We start from the raw sequence: 25,448 nt of genomic DNA on the forward strand, positions 1-25,448 counted from the left end.
CTTTCGCCAGCGGTTTTTCCGAACCGATACGACTTGCAACCCCCCTGGTGTTGCAGATGTCCATTAAATATAGCTTGGTATATCAACACAGTTGTAAGGACGATTGTCAGTTCGGGTGATTTCGTAGCGAACGCTGGTAAAACTGTAACAATTACACTAAAACTGCATGGAAAAATTGTAGATATCTAAAAATTCATACAAAATAATTCAGCGACACCAAAACTTTCTTTACTTTGTGGATAAGGTCTGGAGATCTTACAATATTTGTATATTTATTAATTTAAACCTAATATTTCTTGATATCCATTAATTCCAAAATACACAATAGGTTAGAACTCTTGATTTTTAATATATTCGTTCAAGTTAATGGCGGCTAAAATTTCTATGACGATATTTTTTTCTCTTAAACGTTACAAAATTTTGAATAATCTAAGTTGTAGTTTCAGATACATAGCATATAAGGTCACTGAAAAAGTAAGTAAAACGCCTTGACCCCGAGCAACAGTCGAGTTGCCAATGAATAGGTAATACTGCTCAGGAACGCGCTAAACCAGTAGCTTGAAATACTTGAATAGCTTGAAACTTTAAATGGCAAACTTTCTGATAGAAACAAACTATTTTCTACGCTATATTAGATACAAAGAACTTTATTTTTTATGTATAGTAAAGTAAAAGCTTCTAAAGGTCCTACTGCTGGTCAAAAACTTCCTCTCCTTTTGAAGAGATTGGAGGTTTATAGTTTATTCCAGGCTGTGGCAAATTTTCAGACCTCCTTACAATCAAAAAAACACATGCAGATCTCCTTACAATGTTTTCCATATGGGCTTAATATTGTTGTACTTTGGAAACTCAATGAAATAACAATAACGTACATTAGAATTAGTTTTAAAATATATGATGACTTATGCCTGACAGATTTAATTTACAGCGGCCATTCTTAAGAGGCACTAACCAATTGCACAGCGCAGCACTCCACAATTGTCCGAGTAAAAAATGCACTCTCTATTCACTGAGTCTTTTAAAAAAGAAAACTTCAGACGCAGGACCAACGTTTTTACGTGCTTTCCGAGGCACGATTATAAATACTGCCAATTGCCAAACTTCAGGCTGCTACTGAAAATGTATTGACAGAAAAACCCAATAGCTTAAGTGCCGGCTTGGGGTTTGAATCCAGGACCTTAGAATCTTATTCATATGTAGAACAGTAGTGATGACGTTACAGCCCCATAAAACAGTTTTTTTTTAATATCTCCTACGTAACAATTCAAAGTTCTCTATAATATTTCTAATAAAAAATTATATAAAATCACATCTTTGTCAAAGGCGCAGATAAAAGGAAGTGTCAGTAATGATGATGCACCCCGGGTACTCTGAGTCTACTAATGAGGACGGGTGTAACAGCCCTGATTACAATGTATATCCTATAATTATAAGAATAAGGTCTATATTTGAACGGAACTGAATTATGTCTCGGGTCTAGAGTTGCACAAAAGCATATGTTGTACTTACTTTATAGTAATATTAAATATATTTTTAATATTTATAAACAATAAATACGAACCACGTTTGTATAAATTCGCATTGGAGCTGCGTGACGTTTTTGTTTACGAATTATAACAAATGCACCAACCTTGGGAACTAAGACGATATATCCCTTGTTCTTATAGTTACAGTGTCTTACCCTTTAAATTGGAACATAACAATACTAAGTATTGCTACTTGCGCTTAGAATATATGATGGGTAGATTAAATGGTAGGTTACACAAAGCCCCACCAAGTTTAATAGTGGTATAATAAACTTATAACCTTCTATTCGAACCGAAAGGAGGTATTAGCCTAACAGTATATACGATGTTACTTCTTTACTAAATATGGTTCAGGTAGACACCGTTCATTCATCAGATATTTTACCTATGATATGCGATATTGACTGCAATCATCATATTATTTCAAGTAAAGACGAACCAAAATTGTGTATCATCGTCTGCATTTTACGATCGGAGCATCGAGTATCAAGTGTCTTTCTTACAAAGTTCAATATTACATTACTAATTGATACATGTGCTTTCACGCAAAAAAAATAGTTGGCTAGTGTCTGTGATTCCGATATCAGGTTTTATTTTCTTGAACGTAATCGGTATTTTCATACTTCTTTCATTTTCATACATTTCAATGTACCCTTACCAATATATTTTTTAATGATAAATGTAGGCGGACGGCTAAATGGGCTACCTGTTGGTAAGTAGTCATCACCATCTATAGACAATGGCGCTTTAAGAAATATTAACCATTCTTTACATTCCCATTGCGCCACCAACATTGGGAACTAAGATTTTATGTCCCTAGTTCCACTGGATCACTCACCCTTTAAACCGGAACACACCGAAAGCCTTACCAATAAATATTTATTATAATAACATAATAAAATGATGTTTTTAAAAGATCAATAATGACAAAATTCCGAGGCTATATAATTATAATACATTGGATCTAGCAGCCTTTTTAAATGAATAAGGTTTTAGTAAGAAATATTGAAGTGAGAAATATATACCTTTAATCTAAAATTGACTATACTCGTATCTTAGGATTTGACTGTTTACTTCTTTATATGTTCTAATTACATTGATTGTTTATGGTATACATTGTCTGTTGTCAGAGAGTCTCTGAAGGTTTTTGAATTTGTTAACCGTCCGTCTCACAGCATATGAACAAAATCGATAAGCTATGTACATATCGAATGATACATTGGGTAACCTTATTAAAAAGGAGAACGAAGAAGAAGAATGAATAGAAGATCATGTAATGTTAACAAAGAGTACTTCGTTATAATTATTTTAAAATTGTCGCGTTCCTGACGCGTCCGAGGCGTGTCTCGCAGGCACAAGTGAGTTTAAGTTATTCTGAAGTGCTTGACAAAGGGATATACGAGAAACGAGAATACTAGCAGACTTTATTACTTGCAACATTACAATAGCACCAGAATATGAGACAGTCCTAATAATACGGGCAGTATTTACTTATATACATTTATACATTGAATCGTGAGAAGCGCAAAAAAATACCCACTGGTTAAAAACTGCTACATTCGCGTTTATATGATTAAACTCGGGAAATATGTTAAACAACATATAGATGTAAGGAAAAAATTATCGCTGTTGTCCATTCATATATTAAATTGCACTTCCTGTCAAAATTGTCTTATGATCAAATCTTGAACTGAAAGTCTTTGGTTTCGTACGTATCTTTGTCAGAAACGTCCTTGGTCCCATCCTTGGACCCTTCAATCATCTAGCTGAAGACAAAATTGAGTGCCATCGATAAATAATCTTCTACGCGAATCTACATCGTAGTTTCGATGTCAGCAAAATTAGTCTCATTTCTCAATGACTAGTGATATTTTAAGGACCTCTGGAAAGCAAGTAGTTCCTACTCCAGCCGTTAGGTATTCTCATGTTTTAGTGCTCAATGAAACTAGTCGAAATTCCTGGAGCTTAGTTTTTATCTCGAAGAAGTCAAAGTATGATTTCTTAGCACAGTGCTCGCAATCCATTTGCCTCGCCGTTGTAATTTTTTAGTGACCTTGCTCTTTAAGTATCGTATAATCTCCAGTCTAAATATATTGTTTAACATTGGGAAAAAAGGTTGACTTACTACCCAAGTGAGGGTATTATTTAGTCATATTCCATTAAATTTACAGTAGGTACGAAGTGAGCTACTCTGAGATCCTGCAGTGTCACTTAAGTAACGATATATTTTAATGAAATAACTAAAAACTTAATTGGGATTTACAAAAACAAAAAAATAAGTAGGGAATTTTTAACATGTGGTATCGATTCTCTTAACATATATATAGTGTTGTTATTAGTACAGCGTAAAGCTTAACTGATGTAGTTAAAATCTTGTAAGACAGTTTTTATTTTTTTTCCACTGCGAGGAATATGATATTTATGTAATTTAAGACATTAATTTATCTTACAATAACAGAAGTAGCTTAAAGGTTATACGTATTATATTAAGGATGATTAATAAATAAATATTTCATTTTTGAAAACACGTGGAATATCAAAGTTATCTTTAATTATTTAGTTGAAGTATGTAGGTATACTTTCGACTTATTTTATAATGATTTGTAAATATCGTTCAAATAATTCAACATATAAATTAAATATCTCCATATGTATTGAAATTTACGCAATTACATGCCTTGTTATTTGTTTAAGTTTGTACATACAAGTCAAAACGATATTTATTTTTGCTTTACATTATAGGTTCAAAGCAATCGAAACAAAAAAAAAACGCTAAGAAAAATTATAATCTTTAAGTTTTATTTGTATTTTTGACTTAAACTAATAACAATTTCATTTAGTACCGTATCTTTTAAGTCACTAATTGAAAGTGAGAAGTTAATAAATTTTAACTGCCGGCTGACAATTACTCAATTAACCGGTATTCTTATCAGTTGAAAGGTGTCGTACGCCACTACGCGATATAATTACCTGTGATGTGTCATGTGCGATCCGTCTCGCGTTGTCGACGGCGGCAGCGGCAGGGCGGGCGGAAGCTGCGTCGCATCCCGCCCGGTGCAGCGCCACCCGCTCCCTGCGCCGCCCGCCCGGCCCACCGCGCCCCGCACCCCACCGCGCCCCTTCTCACCACCGCGCCACCCCGCCACCTCGCCGCGCCCCTCACAACGCAAGGCGCGTGCGCCCGCCGGCCGGCGACTCAGTTCAACGCCGCGCCGCGACATTAACACACGTGCGTTCCGTTACACGATCAGACGCGGCGCTCGAAACGATCGAACGCGCTACACCAATTTTTGACCAGTGACTCGAGAGGGAAACCTCTCGTAAGCCGACAAGATTGCGTCCCAAGTGGAAATGCCTTCAAGCCTGTTTGGGGAGCTGGGTGGCGGAGGCATGGTAGACCAGCGTGCCTTTCAGCTCGCCCTCGAGCTGAGCATGCTGAACTTCGACGAGAGTATTCCAGCGACGAATCCACTGTCGAGTCCGCTCGGCTTCGCGCCGCCGCCCGACGACCGTGCGAAGAAATCTCAAAACATGACCGAGTGCGTGCCCGTGCCCTCCTCTGAGCACGTTGCGGAGATCGTCGGCAGACAAGGTAGGATCGTCTTCCCGTTGAGGTTATGTCGTGCCGTATTTTTGCGACCTGCGCTACCCTTACATAAGGGCGCACGTGCCGCGCCGGCTTGCTTTTAGGTTATGTTCGATCACCGACACTCGCTGACGAAATTCCTACTATGTAGCAGTCAACTTCCCCGCCTGCTGTTTTTGTTTACCCGCAAAAGTGCCGTAACAACATCTCGCTAGCTTAAGTTATGTGTTTCGTAGCCGCTTTGATTTAATCGTAGATCGTAGCTTTGTAAACGTAGATGAAACTACATAAATATAAAATAGACCGTGTATAATGAATAAATAATTGTTTGTGTGATTTCCCATGGTGCAGTCGCTCAAAGTAATTTCTCGCCTATAGAGTGTGGTAAATGCTTACCCGAGCTGTTCAAAAAACTACGATCCACTAATTAAAAGATGCGACGAACAAAAAATGATACCCTTAGTGATGTCGGTAGTTTTTCTCGAGTGCGTAAAAAATTCCGACAAAGGTTCGACGCAGTCTTATCTGAAACTAATTTTTTGAAATGTGCACCGGATTTGCGAAAAAAAAACTAATTGCTGTTCGGGTCCTTTTGTGAGAGTTCGTTTCTTAACTTTAATAGAGTACCTTGAAGCTTTTTTTGTATTATGTATCTACCCCCAAACCACACGCATTTTTTTGGCTAAATTTTTATTTTTTGATTTTACTCATATATTCATAGTCTGAAATATAAAAGTCCTTAACCCATTAAAAAATCAATAATCAAAAAGATAAAAACCGAAAAAAATTGCTTAATAAAAATAAAATTCATACCCACAAGTGACTGATTTTCATAATTCTTCGTACCTATATAAATTTACTAATAAATTTTCCGCGTTTATTCTGTTCACTTTTTTCCATTACCACTTCAATAGTAAAATATTTTACTTTTAATTGCAGGTATTTATTCATATATATACATATTTTTTATAAATTTACCTTAAATAAATTTTCAACCAATATATTCTCAGATCATTAATCTAAAAAAAACGATATATCATTTTTATGGACAATTAACCAATCAAAACGTGATACATTTAAATGAATTGCTAATTCGGCATATCTAATGTTGACTTTGTTTAGTCTGTACCTACTGTCGAAACCACGTGTTTGAACGACAAAACTGATAAGAAGTCCAAATATCCTTCCTTAATTTTTATATTCAATAGATATATTGCATATTTTTATGTTCGTAGGAGGATCCTAATTTAAATAATAAAATAATTCCTTAATTTGAATTAATAGTTTGTTATATTTTAGTATAAAGTTAATATCAAAAAGTTTACCTTGCAATAAAAAGTCTTATCAAAATCGTCTTAGACTTATATTTATGAGCGCGATGTATTTAATTTATTACTTATCGAATTAATTCAGTCTGAATAATATAATATTCGTATTCTCATTATTGTTATGAAAATGTTTACCGATTCTGAATCAACTATTTAAAAAATACTTTTAAAATGTACAGACCCCTCCTAACATATTTTAGGTCGGGGTATTTATAATTCTTATTATAGAAAGATATCCAACTAAGTTGGCGGTAAAAGTACGTCAAGTCTACATCACAATTATGTGGGAATATATATTTTAAGACTACGTCGAATTATCATGAAAATGCATAACCAAATAATACTTTTTTCTATTATTTAAACCATTGCATAAATATTGTATCGTCAAATATAGTAGTTTCAGTTCACATCGAATCACCCCACTCAATCACGTCCCGATTAACCTATCCCGCAATACCGCGTAGCTAGTACCTACATACATACGTCCCGCGCTTTTTAATGAGACGCTCGCGATATAGAAATTGCATTCCGGTGATTGCCCCGAGTCCCGAGTTCCCGACTCGTGATGTATGCACGCCACCTAAACATACCCGACTCGATAATATACTAACAAACTAAGTAGATACTTTCCTTTTGGAACTTATTTTATTTATGTAACCATTTTATTTCGTTTTATCATTTCATCGACATTATATTAGAAATATATGTTTGATGCAATCATGAGGTACTTTAGTTTTTACAAATTTTGGTACACACAGATAGACAAAAACGCTTAGTTATTTTTCTATTATGTCCAAACAACTATGTTATATGATTCCACATGAGCAATAAGTATTGTAAAATTAAAATGTACCTGTAGATCTAATAATGCCAATTTGAAAGTAATAATAATATAAAAACATGATTTAAAACATATGTTTGTAGGCACTGGAATATTAAACTGTTTTACAAAAATAACTAACGCTCAGACGGCGTAACAGAAAGCTGGAAACCTTTCCCAAGAACAATAATACAAAATTATAGTCAACTTATACGTATGTACGTTGCATTTCCAGCCGACTCGTAAAAGCAAAACAAAAAAACGGCCCGGCCGCGACACTTGCAACCTTGTCTAACTCGACTACCAACCGCTTCATTTCACTGTAGATCGTAACGGCAACGGCCCTTTATTGCGACAAGGTGCCATCTGTGGTACATTTCGTATTGTAATGTAGGTTATATCGCTATATTTAGGTCGTTTCGTTTGAAACGGTCTGTTTGTATGTTTTTGTTCTGTGGTGCTTTGATAGTTAACTTTTTCTTCGTTACATATAAATATACCTAATTGTATAGAAAAGTTTTACCGTATAATTCCCTATAATGTAATTATTTATCATATTACCTTTAGTATGACATTCAGGTAATGTTAGAAAAAAAAAATTCTATATGACGTAAAAAACTTAAAAGCTTCAAAGAACATCTTTAGAATTGAATCGTTTTTCTGCGGACCTACCTCGGGCAGTGGTACAATGGTAGAATGGTAGAAATTCAATACGCACTTGGAAACACACAAGTGCTTTCGCGTTGAAGTTTTTATTTATCACAAAGGAGGTACGTTCCTGCGTACCTGAGATTTTTTGCAAACATTTTAATTTGTTTGCTTTAAAGGAAGTTTAAATAAATAGACTTTGTTTAAAAAAAAAAACTTTGTTTATGTTTGCTATATATCTAGTCGATTTTCATAAGTTTACTTGCCAGAAACGACCAGTATCAAATAATATTAAAACAGTAAGGCTACTAGTAGTTTGCATGTTACTGTAGTATTAAATATTAATACAGATATTTAATATTAATTAAAATGATGTAACATTTTGTTTTTAAATTTTTAATTAGAATAATTCATTTGTTTTTTTTTGCAATAGAAAGTTAACGTATTAACTCTTATTGTATTTGATTTCTTCGTAACGCAAAAATATTAATTAAGCTTTTTTATAATATTGTCTAGTTTTCTATACTATGCCAAAATATTATAGCTAACATTGTTTGATGATAAATTATAACACACTACAAACCATCAACATAAATATGACACGAATATGAGGAATAAGAATATTACTTAATTATATCTTCGAATAGTTCTCACTTGCAAAATAGACCTTATTTCACACAAAATAAAACAAGGGGGTAATAAAAAATATATCTCTGTTTATACCAATGTCATGTGTTTGAGACAACGCAAATATACCAAAAGGAGGTTGTTTAAAATTCTCGCGTTTACGCGACACTCCGTGACGTCACGTCCGGCTGCTGACTACTCGCAGCGGGTCGCGACTATCGATAATGTCGATTGTCGATGCTCGATTGTCTTGATGTCGATCGAGCCTCCTGTCGGCACGTTTGTTGTTTTGATTTGTAGTGGCGCGTCGTACGATGTTTTGCATCTTGTAAATTCGGTGTTTTGCAAGGTAAGCGACTCCGTAAAGGACGTGTCACTAGACGTTTTTGGTCTTTGTGTATCATCACCAAGTACACGTTTTGAATTAATTACTAACACTTGTTCACGATTCAAATGATGTTGTCGAACATAGCACCGTTCCCAATCTGCGGCATGTCGGTGTAATTCATCCCCGTCCGTCACGATCCGGTTTTAGTGACGAGTTGCTAGACCGGTTCCACATCAATGACTGCCAACCCCTCTTTCGGCTCTGTTTACTTCCCATCATGATAGTCATGTTTTTAATGTACAATAACTCTCATTTTTGACGTTACCCGTCCGTTCAACCGTTGGTTGTACTATTATTATGGACGAGAAACATCGCGTCTGGGAAAATAACAATTAACGTTATTCGCCTTTTCGATTATATTATATTTAAACGATTTATCTTTATTATTTCACTTCTTAAATATCAATTAATTATGTATGACAATTAATACATGTTATCAATAGAAATCAAAACGCGTGTGTTACGCTTAAAATCTAATTTTTAATTTTTACAAATAAAAAAGTTCAACGAAAGAGAAAACAATCTAGTAAATCACACGTGTGACTAGCGCGTACTAAGATCGCAACACTAGCTAGGCGGTGAGAGGAAATCGACGAGATTTGCAGTGTACTCGGCGTGCGTTCCGGTCGACGCCACCACAGTCAGGGTCAAGGCTTTAGCTCCTGCTTAGTTCTGCACGCCTGGTACATGCAAGGAACGCCCGCCTTGTACTCGTCTTAATAAAAAAAAAAGATTTGATCTTAGCGAATATGACAAATACTAACATTTCGTATAAACTACTCGAAAAAGGAATAAAACCCTTTATTACATGTTGCTATATTTTATTTTTCATGACGGTTATCATTCTGTTTAGTTCATTTAAAACTCATAAACGTCCGATCAGTAGGGTCGCTATATTGCTTGTTAACTGGCTAGCTACTATTACTTTAACAAGATTACACAAATCTCTATCCGTTGACAATTTTTGAATGAAACTTCTTCGTCTTAAAAAATAGAAGAGCATCTGCACCGGCGTGGAGTCGTCCCGAAATTCCACGACCCCGTTTTTTGTGTAACTTGACAGATGCATTCTGGAACGCCGCTAACCTCATCTTGCATCCTTATCACGCTTTCGGAAATAAGTTCCACGGATGTGTATCAACAATGATTTTAAGATATATTTTAAGGTATACTACATCAACTATCTCTTTCGCTCACTGGTTGGTTACTAGTGCGGTGGCGCCAAGCCACCGCTTCGGGAACACAGACGAACTAACTCGCTTTTGTTTGTATTTTACACCGTACATGTTGGATAGCATTCTTAAACATTGTTTTATTTTATTAAACAAAGTGTAGCATATTAACTGTTTAATGTAAAGTGGAATAAATGATAGCAGATCATCATAACTTGATACAGAGGAACATCATGACGTCACAGTGCGTCGGCACCCCCACGTCTGCGAAACTTAGGGACCCTAATGAATGACTTCCTAATTGCCGCGGCAGCACGAATAAACCCGTAATCCGGCGCGAAATCGCGCTCCTCCGTTTAATTGTGGACCTTGAGCCCTTTTGTTTCTGAGTTTGAAATTGAATACCAGACGTCTAGCGACGTGTACTCGTGAACGCAAACGCTTATTTATGGAACAGTTATTGAGTCTTAAACGTCGACTAATCGTGATAGGGAAAAGAGTCTTATGTGACTTAGTATTGGAACTATTGTTGTGCATCAGATAGTAAGTCGAGTGACGTTTTACGCGTTGGCACGAGCTGTCCGTTGTAGAGCGACAAGTCGATATGCTTCCCGCACTAATGTTGACAACAATCCATCTCAGAGTGTCAGGCGGCGCCGCGAATTAGACTCATTCCCATTTCGATTTACTCCTCATCCACGGATCGTAATAAGCGTCCATCCCGCAGGCTACTTCCATTATTGTACTTCTATATGCTGCCATTCTCCGAGAGAACTATGCGAGAGCAATTTATGCTCGAGATTAATTTATTTGTCGCAGACTACATTATTGTATGAAAAAAATACTCGTTCATCTTTCTTGTAAAGGTTTAATGACAGGATACGATGTTAATGCCTTCGAGTCGAAGACGCAGATGTGCGAAATGTAGTCGTAAGAATGTGACCGATCTAGCTGGCAAATGGCAAATGGCTGGCAACAGCACATGTGCCAGTAACGCGAGTTTATATCTCGTAGCCGAACAACAATTGACATTTAACAAAAGTACACGAAGACGAAACTAGTTCGTCATAATCGTTGTGCCTACTTGACCGCAATTATATATTAATCGAACGAAGTAAAATATTCGATGTATCGAGTTTAAAATATTTATAAAGCTTAGGCACGTGACATTTCACACGTTGTAAAATACACGTTGTAAGATAGTATGCCGATTCCCGCTTATCATAATGTTGAGTTTAACATCTGCCTGTAACCGTCAAGTACTTCGTATTTCCACCGTTTCTTCGACCGTTCCTCACACCTGCCACCGCTTCCACCATATCTTCAACTATCACTCGTACTCGTCTTGATATACGTACCTATAATACATAAATTACTATTTCGAAATAGAAAAATTTAAATAAAATATTTATAAAATTTTATTAACATTTATTTCTGAGTATGTAATTTTGTACATATGTCATGTCAATAGGTCAATGAACAGTCATTAACGTTATTGAATGATATTTGCTACGTCTTACCTTTCATTGAATACCACATTCTTATGACGAACGAAAAACTTGTGCAGTAAGTTTAAGAAAAATAACAACTATTTGCAAGGTACCGCTACATTAAAACTGCATACAAGATAAAAATTACTAGACGTAGAATAACAACAATTGTTAAACGAATAATTTTTTTTTATTTATAAACATTTTATAAATTTCGACTTTACTTGTTGTAATATAAAAATATTTTGAAAATAAAATAAATACTGATGATATTTTTTTATTATTGTGGAATACTACAATTGCTACATATCTTAGTGTGAATTTTACGATACGATCATTTTAATTAGTATATATTCGTTTTACTATTAATGATTTATCAAGTAAGTGAACTTAGTGATCATGAAAATATAATAAATAAAAAAACAACTTATTTTGAATTATGTCGCATAATTAAAAAAAAAACGAATATAAACGACAAATTGTACAATTTTATTGGTTGAACATAATTAAAACCTTTTTTTTTTATTATATTAATAATAACTTGTCCACTTCCTCGTGGCTCATTTCGTTAGCACCATGCCTCATCGCAGACATACGAAAAAAATAAACACCTGGTGGCGAGCCATTATAAGCTTAATCCATTGTGAATTAAATTGCTTCCTCTATTCGTGGTAAATTATAGCTTCACTGTTTAATTTGCTATGAGTATTTATGTTTTAAAATATGGTACAAATTTCTACCGTTATTAAAAGTAATTATTATTCTGTACGGTATCTTTAATTGATTGTAATGAGTTTAAAAAGTTAATGTCTACGATCAACATACTCTTTAAGTTACCAAGTTATCGTACCAAATACTCATAGTTATTATTAGATATATAAATAATATATACTAATACCATAAATATTAGTTACTGGTGTCGTCTGCAACTGTAGTGATTATTGTTGACTTTTCTTTTAACATAATGTTTATTAACAATAGTATCAGCTGTCGCCCGTATCACATCAGAGCTGCACCTTGCATTTGCCTACTCGCACCTAACCTACTGATTTAATAATTCTTATTATAAAATATTACCGTTCGTATAATTAAGTTTTATTGAACAGTACTTACTTCATTTAAAAATAATAGTTTCTTATAAATTACAAAACCTACATATAATTATTAATAATTTGACTTTGCAACAGTACGATAACTATTAAAAAAAATTGTTTAAACTCGCTTGTTTATTAAAACTAGTTCATTAGCCTAACACATGGTCAGAATCGGGCTAATTTGTTTATTAATTGTACGAATACGAAATAATTAATCTCTTTACACAAATAAAATTATTCATATAATTTGTGCTAATATATAAATTAAAAAAAAAATCACCAGAACAAAAAAAAAAACGTTCAATATGCCGCAATAAATAAAACTTTTCGGCTGTCTTTACCCCCTTCATGTTAAGATAACTATTATAATTTAAATTGCCGAAGTGATAATTTATATTTTTGTGCATGTAATTACTTTTATTATAAAAATTAAAAGGATAAAATAGTAACAAATCTCGATATCAAAAGATTAAAGTTGTGAGCGCAGCTCGTAATGAATAAATGTAGGTCAACCAACCCTCCCTAATAGTCACCACCGTGCTACCGAGTGTACGCTAACCGCTTCAGCGTTTCGCCGGTAGTCAATTCATTTAAAGGGCAACTATATATAAATAATACACGCGACAGATGTTTTGTCCGTTGGTAATAGGTACGTAATAACCGCATGAGAGCGCAACGGCCAACAAGTTTATTTTAAGTATTGTGAGACTTTTTAGGAATGCAATTTTTACAAATGTTGTATTCATAGTTTAATCTTAGTTACTTAGTACTTAAGTTTTTGAACATACACACAACAAAACTCCCAGCTAAAATATTGTCCGAAATATTGTTTTGTATTCAATGTAAAATCGTATAATATCCCTTAAATAAAAATATTTTATTGTAAAGTTCTAAAAACATTGCAGTACTATGTTCGATTACATCAAATTTTTGAATCAAATGTTATAAATAGATGCATTCGTCTTCGGGTACCCGATCGACTTCAACAGGTGCAGTTAATGTTGATAAGAAAACGGTGACGTGATAAACACGTTATTTCTTCACGTAAATTTCTACCAAAGTACTTTCTGTTGACGCTTTCACTTTTTGTAATGAAATATTTAACTCGTATTTTTTAATACATTTAAAATATTCTAATTAAATTACATTATTAATATTCTTATTGATTTTTTTATGCTTGTTAAATTTGTATTGAAACGTAGACGTCGGCAGTGTTATTCATACTATTCTTATACTACATTTGTACCGCACCGCGGATGCGAGGTTATCGATCCCTTATCAAAATTAGCGGAAACTCGTTACAAATTATTCCTGGTATTCTTAAGAATATATTTCTTAATAAAAATAACACGATGACTTATTATATTAATAATATACAAAATCAGATAAATCGATCAATTTTGCCAAGAATAGAATCCTAAAACTTCACTAATTATCTTTATTATTAAAATATTCATATTATTTAAGTGAAGCATATAAATACAGATTAAAAAAAACATAATTATATTATCCTCACTTCTCACTAACAATCTGCTCATCCACTTCTGTACAACAGAATTACTATCTTTATTGTAAAATGCCTTAACACTCCGCACAAAAGATGCCTTTGTTGAAAAACATAACTGTATGTAGTATCTAAAATGACCACTGAAAAAACGCCGGCCCCACTCAAAAGCCCCGACTCCAAGCCGTTATTAAATCTTGGGTCCTTAAATTCCAGTGAAAGAGTCTACCTGCTCTCATCGATTCCTACCTGCCTTATCGCGTATACTATTAGCGATAAATTAAGTAAATGTTACAAATGAATATATATCTCATCGTGGTTGAAACTGACTGCAACTTCATTATTTTATCATCGCAGTGTTTAGTGCAGGGTTAACGACCTCGCTTAATGCGAGAGGGTGCAGTAACTAAATCTTGTTTACTGTATCGCAAATAGTGCAAGCTCCGGTTACTTTAATTGACACTGACAGATGATTTTTGTGTATTTTTTGTATGAATTACGGCCATGTACCAGAAGCACAGACGGCACGCAGAGCTAGTCGAACTCGTAGCGCGTAGTGGGTGGCGTCCTCTCGTCGTGTAAACCGATATTTCCCTCGTGAAAATGTTCAATGGCCGGTGTCGAGTTGCCACCGAGCGGTGCGTGTCGCCAGCCTTTAGATTTTCGTCTTGCATGCTGGTACATTATTTCGCCTCATTAATTATTATACAGTACATTTTTTCTGCTGAAATGTTCTCGTACGCCACCTGCCAGCATCGGAGGTCGGGGTAAATAGGTTAAGGCACACTTAATATAATGAAGTCACTCCTGAATACAAGTACTTGCCTATGATAATGTTTAAAACAACAAACATTTATTTATGAAATTCGAAGCATTCGGTTACGCTAGGAGTTAAAAGCAAATGCAGCTGGCGGCAAAGCGCCATCTGTGTAACGGCGCCCCGGAAGAGGCAATTTGTTTTGTTTTCGATTTTCGAAACGGTTCGATCCTCGCGTCGCTGAATGCAAATGCAGTGCTCGTATTGTAACGACATCATGACATTTGCACTGTGACACGTGTCCCTAATCTAAGACCGTTGAACATAACGTAAGTTTATCGTAATGAATAATAAATGGTTAATGTTTCAATTTATATTTAAACCCGTACACATGTTTTTTTTTTCATTTCACGTGTAAATGATGACTCGTATAATAAATAATAAAATACTTAGTAATTTATATTCATAGTAACTAGCAAAATCAGTTTAAATAAACAATAAATGGAATTTGTGTATAAACTTTTATTTTTAATTATTTAATTATAAAAAATTGTCGACGCCCTAACTAGGGGCTTTATTTTACTTAAATCTTTTATGATCAATATCCAATTAAATAATAATAAAAATATCGTCTACTGAGTATTTTGTGTATTGTGTTGTAGAGTAGGTTAGGAATACTTTCAAAATATGTAAAGTTTACGAAATATTTCTCGTGAGGCCATCGCTCGACGACATCTGCCGCTTGCACCTGCCGCGCCAACGATAACTCCAGTTTTTACAAGCACCACGTTCGATCACGCCGCTTGATAACTCATACTGCCCTGGTACCTTTTAAAATTATAACCAAAGTCGCTCATACTTCATAACGAATAATGTATGCATGTCTCGTTTATACAATAACATCATTTAAAAGACCTTCATAAATGAACCTCCTTACAGCCTTTTACGTTGCAATTGACACCTGGGGCCTGAAGCCCTTTAAAAATAACTTAAATACGCTCCTCGATATTTGAAACACGCACAAGCGATGCCTATAATTTAGACTTGTGTAGATAATTGAAATAATGCCATTTCGTTACCGTTTCGTGGTTTTTCTTTTTAAACATACGCTTCAAAATATCGTAGACGCGAAAGAAATTTTTATTGTAGAATGGCTATCAATCATTTATCAAATCAAGGGCGACTGGTCATGGATTATCGCATTAATGTTGCATTTAGTAATGTATAAAATGAAATTATATCGAAGGTTGGCGAAGAGCAGCTCTGAAAGCGAGAGCTGTGGAGCGGCATTCCGCAGTAATAATCCTTAGAATCGGCTCCGACGCGACGCATCGAGAACATCGATCCTTTTGCGACACACGATTTCGTTTCAGGCACCATGCTCGCCAGACGTATTAGCTTTCCAGAATGCAAAGGCACACGATAGCTGCCGGCGATTCAATTAGCGTGCATACGGCCACATTAACCTTTTAACGAAATTAAAGATTTAAATAAAAATATGGTCCGTTTACAGATTTGAGGATCGCCCTCGAGACGATTAATTTTAGTTGTAAGATCATTTTTGAACTTAATTATTTATGTGTTTCGCGAGATACAATATAATATCGATAGGCGGCTATTACTAAGTGTATCTAAATTGCTAAACTCTCCGCTGGCGGTATTGAACAACAATTTTAATATAATTGGCAAAGCGGTCAACGCTTCTCGGAAATGATTTTTTTATTTTTTTTTCTCCTTTATTTCCAACATTATCCAATCTCGTTTTTGCACCAGAATCGCTCACACACCTTTGTTCTCCGCTATATTGTTTAAATGAAAAAAAAAACTTATAATGTATGAACCGTGAGTGAAAGTATTTTAAGATGTATTTATAACAATTATAAACGAAATGTGAAATATATTGAATTATATTGTTACAGAACATGATAAGTAGGTAAATTTTGTGTAGAGTATCAAATGAAATTATATATTTAACAAACGTTTTACGCAATACGCATAAAAATGTTAATTAAATAAAACATATGTAAATAAATGTACGTTTTATTTATCTGCGTTGACACAGAAACCCACTCCTCGTAATTAGGGGTAAAACACAACGTAATGTGGCAATGTGGTGCCCGAGGGAAACGCCAGCTGACGGGCCACTCGCCCGCCCGTGAACGCTCTATTCACACATAAAATTTATGCAGTATCAACGATAAGCGCCGCTCGTGACTATATTTTTTATTTCAATACTTTTTATGTATGTATTTCTTAAAAAAAAAAAGTTTAATTAAGGCCATTGGAAACCTCCCAATAAATCACTATTTTAATTTAGAACGCATTTTGCATAAACACAAAGGCAATAAATATGCGATATCGATTTTAGGTATGTCCGACGGATCTTTAAAATACCGACGACATTTCTTACAAAAATGATTTGAATGATTCCACTATCGTCTAATTTAGTTTGACCCCTATTGGACTGCCATAGTACCTTGTCTAAAGGAGAGTATAAACTAAATTAAAAGTCATAATTCATTGGTCGTTAGAATTATAATAGAGCTTTTGATGTGACCGGTGTATTTCAAAGCCGTTTCACATAAACATCGATCTTAAACAAAACGTTTCACAATTCATTTAGATGTTTATCGCTTTAAGACGAAAAACTAATAACGTCATGCTTCTCCAAACTTGTATAGGTGCTTAAAAATGTAGCAGATTTTGTAATCAAAAACATACTTATTTTAAGGGACATTGTTTACATTTTATTTAAGAGAAAACGTTTTTATCATGACTATAATATATATATGTACATTATGAATATTTTAAAACAATGAGTTTATAGTTATCGACAATCATACCGTTTTCCGTTGAGACATTTATAGATTGCCAACTACTAAATAACTAGACCGGTTTCGTCTACTTTACTGCAGTAAAGTAATTTTAAACAGTAATTTTATCCCCAATATAGACGTTTTAATTGATATTCAATTTTAATTATCGAATTATCTAGTTCATTAACTGTCTGGAAATTTTTGCGGCGCAGGCGCAACGTCGTCATCGACTGCAATAGATCAAAGCTCGCTCGCCGGTTGACATATATTTTGATACCTCACGCAGATTATCTTAATGTATGCACATGGATGACTTACTGTTCGCCGGTGGCCTGTTTTTTTTTAACAATGTTACTTGTAAGTCACATTGCTCCGGTCGTGCGAGGTGGTCTCATTCCACCTGTGATCAAGTTTAATGTCGATTTTATGCTCTCTGCCTCTCGTCAATTAAAAAAAAGACAAATATATTACACTTGGTTGACGTCACATGTATTAATTAAAGTTGCGTTCGAGTATATTCGGTAATTTCGTAATCGAAATATCCCGTTAATAAAATTAATGGTGAATTCATATTACATATATACCACAATTAAATTGTCAGAATAAAACATTATCCTCCATCTTTAAATACAAAGCGATTGCACAAACGCGGCAGACATTAGTCCGTTATTTGTTCGATGCTGGCGTCATCCATATAATTTATCATTTTAAACGAATCTCTAATTCTGAATGTTGATCCTCCCATAATCGAAATAATCTTAAGCTAATTTACGAACTACGAACAAATCCGTATTACATTCTGTCTGCATTGAGGAGCCGCCGGTCACGTGGCCGCATTCGAAGTTGGAATAATTGTTTACGGTACGATCGGGTGTATATTAGTTGCACCTCTATATCGTGTTGCCATCCTAAAGCGGTCAATTCCCAGTGCAATGCACTCTGTTACCAAATAACATAATGTCTTCGTCATTCGAGATGACTTTTTGTAGTGTTTTGCCACAATAAAATGTGCATTTTCGGATCAACCTCAAAGTTATTATGATAAGTAGGTAATTAATTTTAAATCGGGTCTTTTATTGAAGCATATTTGTTATAATAAATGTCTAAATGAATAATAATGGTCTGTTATGTTTTTTTAAAACTAATTGGTTGTTTGATATAAAGAAAAAAAAAACATTTTTACTTATAAATATAAACTAGTAATATTGTCGTCAGCCTCATAAAGATAATCCGTATAGAAACATCAACACGAGTTTCTTTGTGATCTTTTATGGCGTCGTCCGTTCCGGCTTTAGGTGACTCTAGTGACCTAAAGTCGACCTATCGCAAACAAAAATAAAGCTTCCCATTCACGATAAAGACATCTCGGACAACCTTGAACTAGTTTAACTGGGCGGGAATAATTCAGCAAGACGGACATGGCAACACCGTGCCGCCGGGGTTAAAAAAACTGATCGTTTCGCCGTATTAGCCCAGACGTATCATTATCTTATTATTATAATATGCTCACTACAATTTGAACACGCGGTGTTGCCTAACGTTAATTTACCTTTTAAATTTAACATATGTCCGATTTCAGTTTTATACAACATGCCTTCATAAAAATAAATTAAATATTTAATTTCACTAAGAACGAATGTTAAAACAGTTGGCATTTTAAATCAAAATCGCATACCAAATTATAAGGTATTAATATTATTTTCTTATTAATGTGTCTTTTGTGTAATGACCTTATATAAGATTTAATGAAGCATCGAGTTGTAATTTAAATATTTCGCCGGCGTTGCGTCAGAGCTGCATCAGTCCAGGACCGGGGTCACACGCGAACCGTTTGATGGAGGTTCATAATAACCTCAAATCATAATCTCAGACGCAGCAAAAAATATCGATATTAATCTTAATCTTCCGTTACCACAAATATTATTAACTCGACTCATTTTATTATTTACAAACGAACAAAAAAAAATTGCCAACGAAATTTAATAAATCAAACTTTATTTAATTTCGGCATCAATTTGCCAATCAATGAATATCATGACGGAGGGGACTCGGAACGGTGTAACCGATAGACTTTATATTACCTCGTTTTATTTGTGAATGTATAAATAAGTAGTTATTTGTACAGTATAATGACAGGTTTGGTGATTGCCTCGCCGGCGTATTGTAATTATGAATCATAAAGACCATGGCGGTTTCGGATCGCGGAAAAAACTGCCAAAAGCTAATCTGTTCACAGTAATTAACCTATCAAGCATTCAGTTGCGTTGAAGGTCGGGTGTAATGAATAGTTTAACGAAGCCCGACTTAAAGGATCGAACGTTGCAAGAGGTTGTGGAAATCGCGTGAGTATAGTTGTGATACGCAACCGCTGTCCGTTTCCCTGGATAAAGAAGTACAACCTCCATTCATTCTTCACAAATTGCCACCAAACAAAGACCTTCTTTTACTGTTGAAGAAAATGAGCGATGTTTTGACATTTCGATGCTTTCATTGCAACGCAATTTGGGTGCGGAGTAATATTATGAACCGATATTGCTGACGGGTGCCATTCTTAAAACTTGTAAAGCTATTAAGTGTTTCGTGATGCAAACTACAAAGGATTATTATGAACAATTTTATACTTCATACTGTGTGAGTGCCAGGTCAAGTAGTGCAACAATTTTTTGCCTTAATAGCAGAGCAATTATTTATTATTTGATGACTAAAAATATTGTATATTTCATTTTCTTATAAGGCATCAATATCAATCGCTCATAAATAATAACCATCGTTCGTTAAGTATAATGGGATTGTATGCTAGCAAGTTATAGAACAAAAAGAGGATTTGAATCAGTTCGTCTCAGTAAACAAGTGCATAGACAAACCAGATTCAGGCTCCCACACATCCACGGCTTCCCTAGTCTGCGGTGAGGAATGATAGGCCGCTACATTTGATACCTCCTATACTTCTATGTGGTCCTTATAGCATATACTTTTTCTTTAATGTAAACTTGTAAATAGAGTTGATATACTTTACTCGTACGATGTGTAGGTAAATAACTGAAAGCAGTCATTCCATTGAAAATACACCTCGGAGTGAAAAAAAAACTTTAGATTTAGCATGAGAATAAATACTTTGATCTCCCATTTCGACGGTATCTGGTAAAGTTAAATCACATCCGCTCGTACATCTCTTCCTTGGATGAAGCCACAGGCGATCGCTAGCGACCAATAAACATAAACTTGCGCGATCTGCGTATTACGTGCATCCGGCGAGCTTTCGTCCGGCGCATGCGCCATTGTCCGCCGGATGTCTTGCGGTCACACGCAATTTCACAACCTCTACACTCTCATGCTATCCTGGTAAGTATAGCTCAATATTAAAACACATTTACAAAATGTATGAAAAATGAAAACAACCCCCGGTGGCTCTTTTTGTGTTGCCTAAGTATACAGATAAATAATATGTTCAATAACAATCTTATACATAAAAAGATAATTTAAAATAAGTTAATAAATAATTAACTTGCATTTATAACAATAATATTATCCAATAAGATAAATAAATGTCTTCAATAACTCATTGTATACCTATTGGAATCGGCAATAAAGTGTGCAGGACATATTATCAAGGTCTGTTATTTATAACCTGACCGCATGTAGAGGTCACATACGAGCTGACATATTTAAAGACGGTTAAGCTGATTTGGCCGACAATGGTAAACAATTGTAGCCTCTAGACAACCGAATAGACGAAAACAATATACTACTAAGGTCGGTGATTGCACCTCATCGATCATATCTGATGTTTCAATCACTTGAAATGTCAACGGTATCAAAAGTTGCAAATATCCCGCGTCCCGGACCTACCCCGATGGTGACGCGTTGACCACGACCTTCCATCTTATTTATGCTCTTATAAATAAACTTTATCTCGTGCCTGAGCGTTTAATGCTGCTTATTATTTATACGTCCTTATACGATCTGTCTGCTAAATCACAATTTCAAAACAATATACCGTACAAGTAACAGTAAGTTAATGATTCAAATGATTCAAATGATTGAGTATTATTTAATTTCAGCCTTTTTTTTATTAAAATTTTATAAAATGTACAAATATCTATATTCTACCGAACCGAACTAGATGTTTCTGCCAGTTTCATTTTGAATATCTAAGCAATATTAGTTAGTAATAGACATGTTTATGTAACAGAAGCAATATGACAATCATCGAGAGCTCAAGGGACTCCATTCATTTCATTGGCGAGTCGTTGACTTATTGCTTTCCGGGCGGTTCAATATGTCACTTGATAACAATGTTACTGCGTTCAATTTTAATAGACTGCGATTCCCGTCTTCAAACACTACCTAGTGCTTATACTTCAATTGTGTTCATAGCTTAAATTTCGTGTTGATTCGGTCGATTTGTGATTAATATTGGACTCGTTTCGGACGTTCTTATCCAGACCCTAACGACCTCGAATTAATGTCGAAAAGGGCAAGAAAACGGAGCATCGAAACTGGATACGCGACCCTAACGCCCTTCGTTTCTTTTACGTTTTAAAGGGTTCTGTAACGGTAAAGCGGCGTACGGCGTTACATTCGGCGCTGTTCGGGCACTGTTGTCATTTCGACAACTAATAACCCAACTAAAGTTCATAATTTATAAGGCGGTCGGAGCGAGCGCTTTTTACCTCTTGCCGACGCCGACGTCTGGGAATCCGCAACAAAGACCGAGCCAGATTCCGTTTTGCATTCCGCGAGTATTCTTGTGCGGCGGATGCCTGCGAATTCGATATTTCGAAATCAAAATTTGCAATGAATCGATCCGTCAGAGAAGCCGTCCGCATAAGCAATAGGTGTCGTACATCGTTTCCCACGCTAATCTCGTATTTAGTACCTACTTATCGATTAATCTCCTTTTTTTCCACTGAGGTGTCAACGCTTTAAAGCTCAAGACTGCATAATGCAAAAGTATCGTCATCGTCGGATTCTCGTGACCTACTTTAGGCGCAATAAACCACCCCGTCAAATTTCGTCTCGCCCGTAGCAAGGCGCGCAGTCGGAGCGGTCTGCTGCCTTTTCGTTTTTAGCAATATCAGCCCCGTTGCATTCCCGATTTTACGATCATCTCGACTGACCAACGCCTGACAGAAAGATCGTAAAAGATCAGATTTTATTTCTTATTGTTCGCCTTACACGAAATCTAATTGAAGTCGGCAGGGCAAGGGCCCACCGTGGTCTTTATGCGCTTTTAATTTTACTGCGTTCGGTACGCTGAATTATGTCCTGCGAACGATAATGACAACTGACGAGAATTCGTTCATTACTTTTTATCACACATTAAAACTTTAAACGGCTCGAGAGAAAATGATATTGAGTAATACAACGTCTCGCGAACTCGAATCGCGCTTGCCTCGAAGTTTTACTCCACGGGGCCCCAGCCCATACCGGAACCGTTAAAATATTATATTTTATTATTACAAAAGACTAAACAAATCAAAAGTTTAATATTTATGGCGAGAATATTTCAATAAAAAGAAATATATACACAGGTTGTAACATGATATTAGTGATTTCGTTATGTATTAAAACAACTAGAACTAGACATACCATTGGCTATTACGAAAAGTTAGCAAATGTAAATTTAGGAAGGTCTCTTAGCAACTGACATTGAAGGGCTTAATCCAATGTTTACAAAGCACGCTAGGTATGTTTAAATGACTGGCATAGAAACTAAGATGGCCGCGTCAAATATGAATAGAATGTTCTAGCTTGAGGCTTACAGTTTAATTCGAAGCCGGGCTCGGGACACCGTGACTCACTTTGTATTCGCCATACGTTAGGCTGCGTCACTCGCCTATCGGAAACGCAAACGACTGAGACGCGTATTTAAACATGTCGTGCCTACTATTATTCCTTTGAAACATCGATCAAAAACATACAACACAAAGAAGCGAGAATTGTTGAAAAGAGTTATAATATTATTTTATTTAACATTTTAACTTGTAAGCTCAATCTCGAGACGTATTTTTAGGCACTATCATAGTTCGTTGTTTATTATATACTTGAATATAATATTAAATAATATAGAAAAGTTCGTGCCAATAAAGCACCACCTTTACTACTGAATCCATATTGACAAAACTTATCAATTTTACGTAAAATATCAAGACATCATATCATATATTTTTGTGTATTAATTTTAATTATATCTTACTAATCTTCCAACAATGAGCGATGTTGAGGCATCTCGATTCAGTTAAATATTCATCAGTTGTTAGTAGAGCTCTTCTTCAATATAAATATCGTATAATGATGGGCATAGTATACAATATAACTAGTTTCCGCCTGCGACTTCGCCCTCGTTTGAGGTGCGGGAGGGGGTTGTATTGTTACAGGTGTGTGTGTGTGTGTGACCATAATCTGTATCTGTGCCAAATTATATTTAGATTGATTTAACGGTTCTAACTTGAATGAGTTACAAACATCCAATCATCCAAACTACCACATAATATTAGTAAGATAAAACATTGTATGAATATAATAAATTAAAAAAGAGAAATAAACACTTTTAATATGCCTTTGATATCATAAAATATAATATCGTATTAAACTTAAAACTTATTTTTTATTAAAATAAATCGTATGGATATAAGTATAAATCTTCAATCTGCGTGTATCCGCCTAACAAATATGCGTGTCGCGTCAACTCATTTCGAACAATTCGTTTCAATAAAATTCCAGACTGTAGGTACATCTCGATTGTTTAAGAGATCAATACGTCAAACTAAGATTTAACAAACAAAAATGTTTTGAATTTTTGTCGTAGTAACTCATGATCGCAAAGGATAAATCGATTATTAATTAAATTTATTTTTAAGTAACAGTGAAGTTTTCCACGTAACTTTAAGTATATTTTATTGTTTTTAAGCCACATAGTCAAAACTCTCACATTCCTTAAATTGAATTATATTCAGATATAAAAAACTATTATAGCCTTAATGAGCCCAAACCCTCGTTATGAGAACGAGTGAATCGATAATAATCGTCAATTGTTTTATTTTCTGACGAAAAAAAAGTTGTTCCGAGATTGTCGTTTACATTTATTTTATTGCGTCTGTGCAGTAAAAATGTTACTTGAATGGTTCTATAGTTGCGATGTAGTTATTAATGTTTTATTTTTATTTGTTCGCAGGTAAATATATCCGTCATGCTGGAGAAGTAAACTACTACTCGTGGTTTCGTATCTCTATTTAAATCTTAATCGCTGACCCGCTTCGTAAATACAGTAAGTTAAAGAGGGTATATTAAAAAAACGACTTCAAAAATACCAGATAAGTTTGTATACGTAGTACATAACTCTTTGAAGTATCTGCCAAGCCCAAGTATTTTGTTTCATTTATCACAATAACAACTTAATTTATTGATAATTGAATATAATTATAATTAAGTACTTACAAATTATATTATTGAATGATAACGACGGTAGCTTGCGAGTGGCGAGCTAACCTTGTATGTAAATGTAAAAAAATAATTCTTCAAAAGCCTGGCACCGAGCGACTTTGGTTTTGTAGTACATATTAAACATTTTAATGAAAAACCCAGTCGAGATATTATAGAGTTATATGGATATTATATGTATATATACTATATCGATATGTGTACAATCATAATTTGTATTATGTTAAAACAATCAGAGTCGACATATAA

At 34.9% G+C, this 25,448-nt stretch overlaps 1 protein-coding gene across 1 annotated transcript in view; it reads left to right on the top strand.

Moving 5' to 3' along the window:
* The first annotated feature begins 4,714 nt into the window (after positions 1 to 4,714).
* The window catches only part of LOC113398582 (RNA-binding protein MEX3D), a 48,488-nt gene continuing 27,754 nt past the window's right edge, over positions 4,715 to 25,448 (top strand). Inside the window, exon 1 of the mRNA XM_026637384.2 lies at positions 4,715 to 5,118. Coding sequence (XP_026493169.1) covers positions 4,878 to 5,118 — 241 coding nt within the window. The 5' untranslated portion in view covers positions 4,715 to 4,877. The remainder of the gene's footprint in view (positions 5,119 to 25,448) is intronic.

The sequence above is a fragment of the Vanessa tameamea genome, chromosome 14, assembly GCF_037043105.1.
Source record: "Vanessa tameamea isolate UH-Manoa-2023 chromosome 14, ilVanTame1 primary haplotype, whole genome shotgun sequence".
In the NCBI taxonomy this organism is placed as follows: Eukaryota; Metazoa; Arthropoda; class Insecta; order Lepidoptera; family Nymphalidae; genus Vanessa; species Vanessa tameamea.